Genomic DNA, 11,716 nt, shown 5'->3' on the forward strand with positions numbered 1-11,716 from the left:
AAGGAAGGAAGGAAGGAAGGAAGGAAGGAAGGAAGGAAGGATAATTTTACTCACATTGTGACCTGCACGAGAACCAGTGACTTTCTTTAACAACATATCCAGAACATCAAATGTATACTGGCAATCCCCTCGGACAAGTCGTTCTCCTCTGCTGCTCCCAGAAGTAATATCATTGAGGAGATCATGTAGTTGGCAGATTAAACCAGATTGACTTGAATGGCATTGCTGGAAATTAGAATACAGCCAGTAGTTATGGGATCTCTTTAAGAAAACCTTTCTCTGAAGTCATCATCTATGGTGACTCCAATGTTCTTGGCTTTTGCACTCATCACACACTGATGTTGCTTATACAAATATCAAATATTTTGTAAGCATTAACTCTTTACAACAATTAATGTTATCCCCTATACATATCTCTGACTGATACACATGGATACGCCAAACATCGTTCATCTCTTCCTCATCTCCAAAGGTCTCTGTACCTTTCAGCATGTTCTAACTCTATCATGACTACCCAACGAGCAACCAAAGTTATTATATTAATATAAAACTAGCAGTACTTGTGGAAATGCCATGGTAAATGAAAAATGTTTTCGATGGTTGGTAGTTTATATAAAACCATAAAAATTAGTGTTTCTTGTGAACTTGTATATTCAGCATGATTTTCATTTTAAAAATATTTCAGTTTTTCTGGATAAGGCTGATGGAGTGTGACTTTCCCATTTTCTCAGTAGTTCAGAGGTTCATTTATAAATCTAAGAGTTTCACATATATTTGCAGTCTTTTTCTTTACATTCTCTCTCATTTTCATTTTCTATTCTATCTGGAATACATTCTTTGTTGTAAATACTCATTGTATTCTCTTTGATTCATATTTTCCCTTCTCTGCTACTGTTCCCATGCTTACTCTGGTGATTTAAACTTCTATTTCTCTTTACATCGTTGCTTATACCATCTTATTCTTTCTCTTGTTAGCTTATATCGCCTGTCATCCATATTCTATAAAAAATAACAATGTTCAAGCAAGCAGACAATAAATTACTTGACTAGTACTTATTTTACTAGCCTCGGAAAGATGAAAGGCAGAAATTTGGAATAAGTGGACAGTTGATTAGATTAACGATATATTAAGACCCACATCAAAAACTGGAAGGCTTAAATGATTCTGCTAATCTACTGTTTATCTTGGGTTACATTAAATGAAAAAACATGCTTTGTATCAATGATAACAATATGACTTTGCTGCAACTGGGAAAGCAAATCAGTCATACATCAGGAAATATTGTTAGGGTCTTTGTTAGTCAGTAAGAGATAGCATAAAAAATATATACAACAGTCTATTATACTCCTTTCATTCATATAATTGACCTTGTCTATTTAATCTTTCTGACTCCCTTCTAAGTAATACACGGTGCAGCATATATGAGGTGTCCACCTCTTGTCTTGGTCTCCAAATTTACACCCAAAATAATATTTATAGACAGTTTTTAATTTGGTGGCAATGTTCTTCTGCTGGTCACACAGAGCAAATTTTCCACATATATAACAAAAGTTATCTCAGTGATTCACACAGCTGTTCCTATTCATAATCTAAAACAATAAACACAATTAAAACAGTAATCATGCAGAGTAATATGTGACGACAATGCACACGATACTGAGAGTTACCAAGAACAAACTGATGTATCTGGCACTTGCACACAATACATCAGCGCCATCTACTGCTAAGCTAAATAATGAACTTTCTCATCGTTTGTTTTATTGCTGTTAATTCTTTAATTTTGAATTAAGACTGTTTTCATTTTAGCAAATTTTATAATACAGCCTATATCGAGCTAAAAGTATAGTTATAATCTTGCACATGTGCATAACTCAAAATCCTGACGTGCTAGAACAATTCTGAGTGTGGATTCAGAATCAGCATCCTCAATTTCATCTAAAACACATGCTTTTACCCCAGTAGCAAAATCTTTGTTGCCCTCTGTTATTGCACTTATGTGCACACATTAAGTGAAAGGCAATATAAAAAATTTAGTTCAATATAAAAAAAATACTACACTTCACACTATCCATCACCATCTCCATCACCATCTCCACCACCATCATTATAGTTTTCAGCAACACAGCTCAGTCTAAGTTGTTTCCATCTCATTTCAGTTCAGTACAACTTTGTGAATTCAAATTCTTTTCTGTGAATCCATTATAAGGGAGCAGAAAAATACAGATAATTGCACAGACAATAATGAAAATGATAAAGATAACACCCCTAAGAAGAAGGCGTAAAAGCCCACAAGTTCTTACAAAAAGAAGTAGCATCTAAAATGTTGACAAATGAAAAATTTTCTCAAATGTTTCTGAAAATCAAGTAAAATCACTTGTAGTTTGAGTCAAATTGAAAGACATGAATAGATTCGAATAGCATTAAAAAAATAAATAAATTTGATAAATAATATTTCAAAAGTAACAGAAACATGAGCAATCCTCTATTTACATAGCACAGATAACAGCTTACCTCTAAAACAATAACCAAGACAATGCCAGGAATCACTTCTATACAGAACAATTGATGTGGAGTAAACAAACATGCAGAAGTATGTAAACACACAGGAATTGGTTTTATGGCAGTGTTAAATAGTTTTGATCTAGAACTTGTAGACTGACTGCTGGATTCAGTGGTTCCAGTATACTTCCTCGATTGTTTCTTGGCACTACTAGAAGCTAGTTTGGGTTCAGTGCTTGCCTAGAAAGATAAAAAGAAAGCATTCATATGGAACTAATTTAATGGTTTTGTCTTGTAATAATCTTCATGACAGTTTTCATAAAAATTCCTGAAACAATAAAAGAAATGTATTATTTGATAGACAACTCAGCAGGATTAGTTGGAATTAATAAGAACTGTAATGGTTCAGAGGTTTGTATTGTGTTATAAAGGTAAAACAAATTTATCTGCATATGAGGAGGTACTCAAAAGTAATCAGAAATGTTCTCTGTGTGCCACTAGAAATCACTTGATGTGACCCTCAGGCATCAGTCTGTTGACTGGTGTCACCAAAGAAAGTTGTACTACCACATGAACTGTCTTTGTTTTGCAGTGCTTCTCCTCTGTTCATCAATTTTTGTGATGGCTGAAACAAAGGAACAGTGTGCTTCCATGAAATTCTGCTTTCTGCTAAGTAAAATGGCAACCAAAACAGTTGTCATGCTTCAAACAGCTTACAAGGATACTGCAATGTGTGAAAACACAAGTTTGCGAGTGGTTTTCATGCTTTAGGAATAGTCACTTGTTGCTTGAAGACCAACCTTGTTCAGGGCAACTGGTGACCTCCCAAACAAATGAAAACATCATGAAAATTCATGAACTGATCTTGGAGGATAATACCCACCCTCTCTATTCGCCTGATCCTACTCCCTACAACTTTTTTTTTGTTCACCAGAATGAAAAACGTCCTTAAAGGAAAACGTTTTGCAGATGTAGAAGAGGTGAAGGAAAAAATGACAGAGGTGTTAAGAGCCATCACTTCACCAGAGTTCTAGAACTGCTTTTGAACTGGGGGAAAATGCATCTGGACCAATGCATTGCTTCAAATGGAGAATAATTTGAAGGCAATAAAAGTGTAAACGTGTAAAACTAAGTGATTAAAATAACATTACAAATTTCTGGTTTCTTTTGGCTACCCTCTCATACATTTAATGTTCAACCTAATTGATAGACAAATCTCAATCACTGCCTTACTCCCTGACTACTTGTTACTACCTCCTTATGATGTCAGCTATTTTCATAAATGGAATGATAAAGATTACGTTTTTAGTAACATTAATCAAACTAAGGAAAGATCTGACTCACTGCTGAAGTTGGTAGAGACTTCATTTGTGTGCAGAGCTGACACATCCAGAGGAAGAAATAAACTCATGCAATGGGAAATCTATTATTTCTTGATTGTCACAAGTTTGGATGTCACTGAAAGTGACACACATGTAGAAGGTAATAATCCAGTACATCCACAGCTCCATAAAGATGTGCTGATCTTTCAATATGGATGGAACTTGTGGAAGAGGGGGGGTTCAGGAAGGCATGGGATGAGGTACTGAAGGACTAGCTCAGGACAATAAACCTTTCAGATGAGACGACAAAGGACCCAGATACCTGATGCCTTATTGTACCCAAGAAGACCTGTCCTCCACAACAGAAGTGCTAAGACCATTCCTCCTGATTAAGAGGATTGGCCTGCAAAAGCCCTGTGCTAGTGCCATGTAAAAAGCACTTGTGCCAGTGCCATGTAAAAGTGCTCATGCTGGTGTCACGTTAAAAGCACCCAGTACACACTGTAAAGTGGTTGGCATTAGGAAGGGCATCTAGCTGTAGAAACCAAGCCAAATCGAATTGGAAACTAGTGCAGCTTTCCAGCTTGCCATCTCTTGTCAAACTGTCCAACCCATGCCAGCATGGAAAACAGGCATTAAAGAATGATGATGATGATGATGACAATGATGATGATGATTGAAAGTACCTAAGCTGATAGATAACAACCACTTTTCTTCGGGTGTTTGATATTACTAAGAACAGGGTGAAGGATATTTCATTCTCTTGGGAGAAAAGGTGAGACATTGTCAATAAATTTAAAATAGTATGAATGCCAACAACACAGAAAAGAAAATCTCTTGCCATCCTTGATAAAAATTGAATTCCTACAAAAATAAATTAGAAGAGTCCTAATCAAATTTAAGCTTGCTATTTGTTAAAAGAATTTTACCTGATAAAAAAAACTGTTAAATTTTGATAATTAATGAACTACATTTATTGATTTCTCCAATTTAATCAAAATGAACCATTAGAATTCAGTTTTAGCATAAGATATGGTATAAAATAACTTAAGGCTGTAGATATTTTGATATTTGACTCCTCTGCAATAGCTGATAACAGAGTTTAGAATTATGAGTTATATAGTGCTCCTACTGCTTATATTGAAATGTACTGCTCCATGGTACCTATTTGGAGTAGGATGGTCATAATCATTGAAAGATAATCAAGTAAAAAATTTCACCTAGTAACCACACCTTTGTGACAGAATTACAGCCAATCAAGCTCTCTTTTATTCTGATGCCTACTCAACAGCAGATCAAAGGGCCACTGTTTATTGGGGTTTTTTTCTTGGCACAATGTCGAATGAATATTGTAAAAGATTTAGAATCATGTGGTCTTACCACCAAAAGCATATTTGTTATGAAAAGTTCAACTATCCAGAGATCTTTTTAAAATTTGGCAGGAAAACATGTAATGGCATTCTCTCTCTCTCTCTCTCTCACATACACACACACTCTCTCACACACTCATAAATCTCTCTCTCTCTCTCTCTCTCTCTCTCTCTCTCTCTCTCTCTCCTTCTCATGCTTTGTCTCACACATATTTAGTTAAAGGATGTTTTGTGAAAATAAAGACATACTTCTCAATCTGTTGCTCATACAGATATTTTCATCTTGTCACAGCAAAACTTTATTATATGCAAACATGAAACTTTTTATGTTGAAAATACTGTTATTGCTTATTTGAGTTTTCTCCATTACTCTTATTATATACTCAACATTTAGTCAGAATTCAATAACCCTAACCCTATTAGTGTTATTAAAAATTCGATATTTGAGCTTCTCTTGTCTTCCTTCATTTTTATTTTTTTCATCTCCATTTCCATTTGCATCATAACTTTTAACACTAAAGACCCTTCATTCATGTTTGATGTCATCATCATCCTTTAGCATTCATTCTCCACGCTGGCATGGGTTGGATAACTCGACAGGAGTTGGCCAGCTAGAGAGCTGACCAACTAGAGAGCTGACCTGCCCAGCTCCATTTGTCTATTTTGGCATGGCTTCTATGGTTGGATGCCCTTCCTAAGGCCAACCACTTTACAGAGCGTACTAGGTGCTTTTTCGTGGCACCAGCATGGGCCCTTTTACATGGTACCAGCATGAATGCTTTTACATGGCACAGGCAGGGGTTCTTTTACATGGCACCAGCATGGGTACTTTTATGTAACACCAGTACCCACAAACCCACAAGACTAGGATCTTTCAGCTGAGAGAGGGATGCAGAGGGCATGCCTGAGTGCATGGACTGCTTTTTCATAAATCTCATATTATCCTGTCAATTTGTTTTCCTCTTTAATCTGTTTCTATTCAATGATTTTTTTCTTTTTTTAGTCTTCTCTCAGACTATGTTAATTTGATACTCTGATAAGGAATGGAAATGTCATATTATCAGTAGCAAAACAGTGTTACTTTTCACACACAGAATTTCTTGACGGGAAAATTTTATCAGGCAAATGCAATTGCATGATGTATGCATATAATAAGAAGTATTAAAATGTCTAATACCCTTCCCCAGCATGGCCGCAGTCTAATGACTGAAACAAGTAAAAGATACAAAAGATATCCTCAATATTCCTTTTTGGTCAACTTCATAAACATGTATTGTCTATTTTCAAAAGGGGAATTATTACACTGAGAACTGAATTTAGAAACTTTACTAGATGCTTATGATTACACTAATATTTTGTGGGTAATTGAGTTGTTGTCAGCTCTGTTTCAATTGAGATGTGCACAGAGGAAGAAAATTAGGCAGTTGGAGTCAGCCATAAGATTTTTCCATTCAAGATATGTCATATTTCAATCTACTTGTGATTATGCAACTATGCAGTATACTCTACCATGCAGTGCTTGATTGAGTGAGGTGTAGAGTAGTCATTAGATCATGCTGTGTCAATTTTGTCACAGTAAAGATGAGCAAAGTGGGCTTAATGTGAAAGCATTGTTTCTTCAGGATTCACAAGAGGGAGTCAGTAGTGGCACAGCACAGAGTTAGAATATAATATGGCCAATAATAATGGAGATATTTTGGTTATGTGTGTTTTTGTATTTGTTCGGATTAGACAGAAATGAGATAGAATAGTATTGTGCTATTATGTTAGGATGTTTATGAGTGATTGGGTAAGTAGTCATGGAACTGTGTGGATGAGAGTTGATAACACACATGAATTGTGCTTCTCACATATCAATATATTTTAATGTCCATGGTTTGTTGCTGTAAACAGTTTAGAGACAAGGTGTGTATGCAACCTATTTTAAGTTGAAGTGTCCTACTGTAGAAGTTTATGGTTGTTGTTGTGTTGTTGTTGCCTAGCCCTGAGACAGTTTCCTAAATGAGGGCAGACCTATGATCAAAAACCATTCCAGCTATAGCCAAGCTGTCTTTTCTTTTGGAATAAGGAATCCCATACATCATTATCCAACATATTTTTACGAGACATTGAGGGAGATTTGGCTGCTATTTCTAATATGTTAAGCAACCAGATAAATGCTCCTTAACTAGCTTGATATATTGTTAGTAAACTAGAGTGGTGTTTTCCTTATTTTAGTTCAATGTCTTCAATTCATGTCAAGAAAATGATATTAAAGATATTTGATGAAGTCTAGAGGATAAGCAAGAATGATGTAAGGTTTCAGAATTCTAGAAGAGATAAAAAAAATTGTGTTCAGGAACATTAGAAATGCAAGTAAAATTGAATCATTAAAGAAAATATGTAAATAGATCAAAAATATTTCCCCATATCATTTTGACGATATTTCATACAAATGTATCAGAGTAAAAAAAGTACACATACCTACCTCAATATTTGCTTTGTTGATATTATAAGAAATACTCTCAGAACTGATATTTTCATTATCCTCTTCAATACTGCTGCTACTATGCTGTACATCTACACAGAAAATGGATATATTAATATGATAGATGGGTCTGTTAGCATATAGATAGACATACTACAAAGATATATTGACATATGGACATAACATGGAGCAAATCAGCTAGATAGATATATAAACAGACAGATAAATTTTCAAGACAAAATTAATCGGTTGGATATCTAACTGGATGATGGAGGAGCCATACTTTCTTTGACAGCCAAATATAGCAAGTTAAAGTATGACAAGTCTAGCATGCTGGAAATGTTGATTTATCTTTAACTTTTAGCTGAAGTTGCCAGAGCAAAGATGACTAAGTTAAACTTTTTATAGCATAATCACACAAAACGTGTCAAAAACACAGGCACACATAATCGCATATTTGAAATAAGAAACAGATGAAAGTAACATGTTACAAACAGTGACAGTTCATAAATAAATATTTACACAAATAATTCATCCACATGATGAAAGAATTGCATATTGGTAGAGATGGGGGATATTTTCATTAACCCTTTTGTTACTATATTTATGTTTAAATACACTGCTTTTCTTTAAATTATTTTTGAAAATAATGAAGAAACTTGTAAAATAACTGTCATTATTAATCATATGTTTGGAAAACAATTAACAAGAAATTTTGATGGAAGGTTTTAATTCAGATCACTTTAAACAGGAAATTTGTAAAACAGAACCAGGAGCTGTCTTATGTGGGTCGGTAACAAAAGGGTTAAAAGAAAGCCAAGTTTTGTGAGACTACCAACTACCGGCCTATGCTTTAAACCTGCAGTAGTAGCCCCCTATTTTGTCATCCTGCCAAGATATATTTTCTCAACCCTTTCTTCTAGGACTGCAAACAAGCTGGAATTCTCTCATTGTTAATGTTTTTTAGCAGACATTAACAGATGTTCAAAGTAAACATCAACTGCATCAATCTCATTAGTCTGAAAGGACCTGCAAAAGTCATGGGCACTGCCTTTATTCCAGTAACTAACTTGTTAAAGAAAACATACTCACAACTATATTAACTCAAACACAAATATTAAAAAGAAATTAATCTGATGAAGGGCAATGTTCATACCTTTCATCAGACAAGATAAGGTGATGCACATAGACAATAGACAATATACACCCCCACACACACACATACATAATTAGTACTAATGGTTATTAATTAATGATTGTAACACATGTAAAACTATCAATTATCTGAAAATATCTACAAAGTTTGTGGCCAGTATACATCCACTCTCACCCCTTCCACTGCTCTTGACAATCCAGGCCCACCATCATTAGTTTATCCTGATTAGTTATCTTGGTAGCTAAATGTCCTCCTCTACTTACATTCATGAAGATAGTCTCATTCCCAGCCATTGCAGATTACTATTTTGAACTCCTTGTATGCACATAAAAGAGACAGCTGTTGTGGCAGCTACCTTACACTATCATCTTAGACTTCCTTTGTACATAACATCCCCTACATCTTGGAAACAGCTATTACTTCCAATAGTCTTAGACTGAAACTCTAAGTTTCTTGGTAACTCTCTCTTGGTTGCACTGCTATTGTAGATTCCCATGACCGTTTGTTGCCATCAAATTCCATTATTATGAATTTGAATTGGGAACTTGAGTCATAGAGATTAACTGATGCATATCAGTTAATCTCTTGATAGAGTTTGGTGATCCTGACCATTGATCTTCTAGGATTCCTCCACTCAGTATCAATGTAAGAAACATTGTTGGCTCAGTTGAGCTCTTCCGCTGCCTCTTCACAATCTGCTATGCTGCAGTCCCATGATTTCACTGTATCTCTGGCAGGGTAGCTGAACAGGTGCTATACCTTGCCAAAAGACAACCCATAACTATGCAGGGCACAGTTGTCACTCTGTGGGGCATTTTCAATATACTGTATACCCACCCTTGGTAACTGAATCACTCCTTACATAGTGATGAGACATAAAAATGAGTATTTAAAAAGGGTTCTGTCTTAATTGCACAGAGGAGATATACATTACATAAGCGGAAGTTAAAATAGACTGTCAAGAAGAGCAGAAACTTATTAAAAAAAAAATAGAAAGAGAGACACTTTAATCCTGAAAGATGACCTTTAGAATCAATGGCACAACAAAATGCATCATGCTGTAAAATGGTTGGCAATAGAAAAGAACAAACAGCCATAATAATCATCCTATACAAGTATGGGAATCAAATGTAAAATAATAATGATAAAGAAAATAGAGAAAGCTTACTATCAGAGATGTTTCTACTAGAGACGGATAGCAAATCTGCTGATGATACTTCACAGTTGTCAAGATCTTCTAAGTAACTACATGATGCTTTATGGATTTCAAAACTCTGCAAATTTATAAGATAATAATGGTTTCTTCATTTGGTATAAAACAGCAAATTCGTCAGGGAGTAAAAATTGTTAACTGAATCAATTCCAGTACATAAGTGGTAGTAATGAGCAGTTATTTTATGGATTTTGTAGAAGATCTGAATTCAGAAAATATGGGGAGCAAAGTAGATATTGCAAGGCATTTAGCCAAGCACAGCACAATACTGGTACCACTACTACTTTAGTCACCAAAAATTCTGAAAATTTTTTATGTAAGGTACCTCTGTCATTATTACTACCATCATCTGACAATTATGTACTATTACTATCTATTACATTATTTACATTTGACAGCTACCTTATCTTGTTTGTTGTTAAAACACAACATTTCAGCTGATATAACCTCCAGCCTTCATCAGGTGTCTTGGGGAAATTTCGAACCTGGGTTCTCCTTCCTAAGGTATTTTTTGATGTTATTATTATTATTATTATCATTATCATTATTATTATTCAGTTCACTGCCTGGAATCAAACTCGGAATCTTGGGGTTAGTAGCCTGTGCTCTTAACCACTACGTTATATACCCGTGAGTAATTATGGAGTGAATTTTAGGGCTTATAAATCTATTTTCCTATCCTTCCTTAATACCGGTTCCCACATGCTGTTCATATCTGCACTCGGTCTGCTTAGGAGGTTGTTGTGTCCTAGCATATGTGCTGCTTCTTTTAGTTTTCGCATTTTCCAGTAGTGTTCTCTGTCTATTATTTTAACTTCATCCCACAGGGGGAGGTGGTCTCCATTTTCCCATGCGTGATCAGCTATACCCGATTTATCAATATCTCCTCATGTCACAGTTTTGCGATGTTCATCTACCCTTATTTTGAGGGGGCAACATGTTTCACCTTTGAATAACCTACCACAGCAGCATGGGATGAAGTACACGCAGTCTTTGGTCATATTCTCTTCTATTGGTGGTTTTACCTGAAGGAGATATTTGCGAAGTGTTGTATTACTCTTGAATACTGTCCTGATGTCATATGAGATGCATATCTTTTGTATCTTTTTGGAGAGGCCTTTCACATAGGGTAGACAGACTGTGGACAGTTTATTGGCTTCATCTTCTCTTTTCTTCATAATTGGAACGGATAGTATGTTTTTGGGGTAGTTGTAGCCTAATAGAATGTTTTTGAGCTTGATCATTTCTTTGTGGTGTGTATCACGATTGCTACTTATATTCTTCACTCGATGTTTTAGGCACTGAGCAGTCCCTCTCTTTACACTGTATGGATGGTGGGAATTGAAGTTGAGGTATCGTCCAGTGAAGATCAGCTTGCAGTATATGGATGTCCTGAATCCATACTTGGTGCGTGTTATTAATACGTCCAGGAATGCTAGCTGATTGTCTTTTTCTTTTTCCATTGTAAACTTTATGGCCCTACTAGGAAGATGTCCAAATGCTGTTAGATCATGAGAACTCAATAAAGCCATCCATACAGTTCACAATGGAAAAGGAAAAAGACAATCAGCTAGCATTCCTGGACGTATTAATAACACGCACCAAGTATGGATTCAGGACATCCATATACTGCAAGCTGATCTTCACTGGACGATACCTCAACTTCAATTCCCACCATCCATACAGTG

The 11,716-nt window shown here is 35.5% G+C and overlaps 1 protein-coding gene across 2 annotated transcripts in view; it reads right to left on the reverse strand.

Annotated features, from left to right (window-relative positions):
• The window catches only part of LOC106876138 (BLOC-3 complex member HPS1), a 69,866-nt gene that overhangs the window by 20,203 nt on the left and 37,947 nt on the right, over positions 1-11,716 (reverse strand). For both annotated transcript variants that reach the window (XM_014924559.2, XM_014924561.2), the window contains exons 7-10: positions 9,984-10,089; positions 7,660-7,751; positions 2,513-2,740; positions 55-225 (exon numbers count right to left, since the gene is read on the reverse strand). In XM_014924559.2, the coding sequence (XP_014780045.1) occupies positions 55-225; positions 2,513-2,740; positions 7,660-7,751; positions 9,984-10,089 (597 nt within the window). The remainder of the gene's footprint in view (positions 1-54; positions 226-2,512; positions 2,741-7,659; positions 7,752-9,983; positions 10,090-11,716) is intronic.

The sequence above is a fragment of the Octopus bimaculoides genome, chromosome 14 (assembly GCF_001194135.2).
Source record: "Octopus bimaculoides isolate UCB-OBI-ISO-001 chromosome 14, ASM119413v2, whole genome shotgun sequence".
Lineage (NCBI taxonomy): Eukaryota > Metazoa > Mollusca > Cephalopoda > Octopoda > Octopodidae > Octopus > Octopus bimaculoides.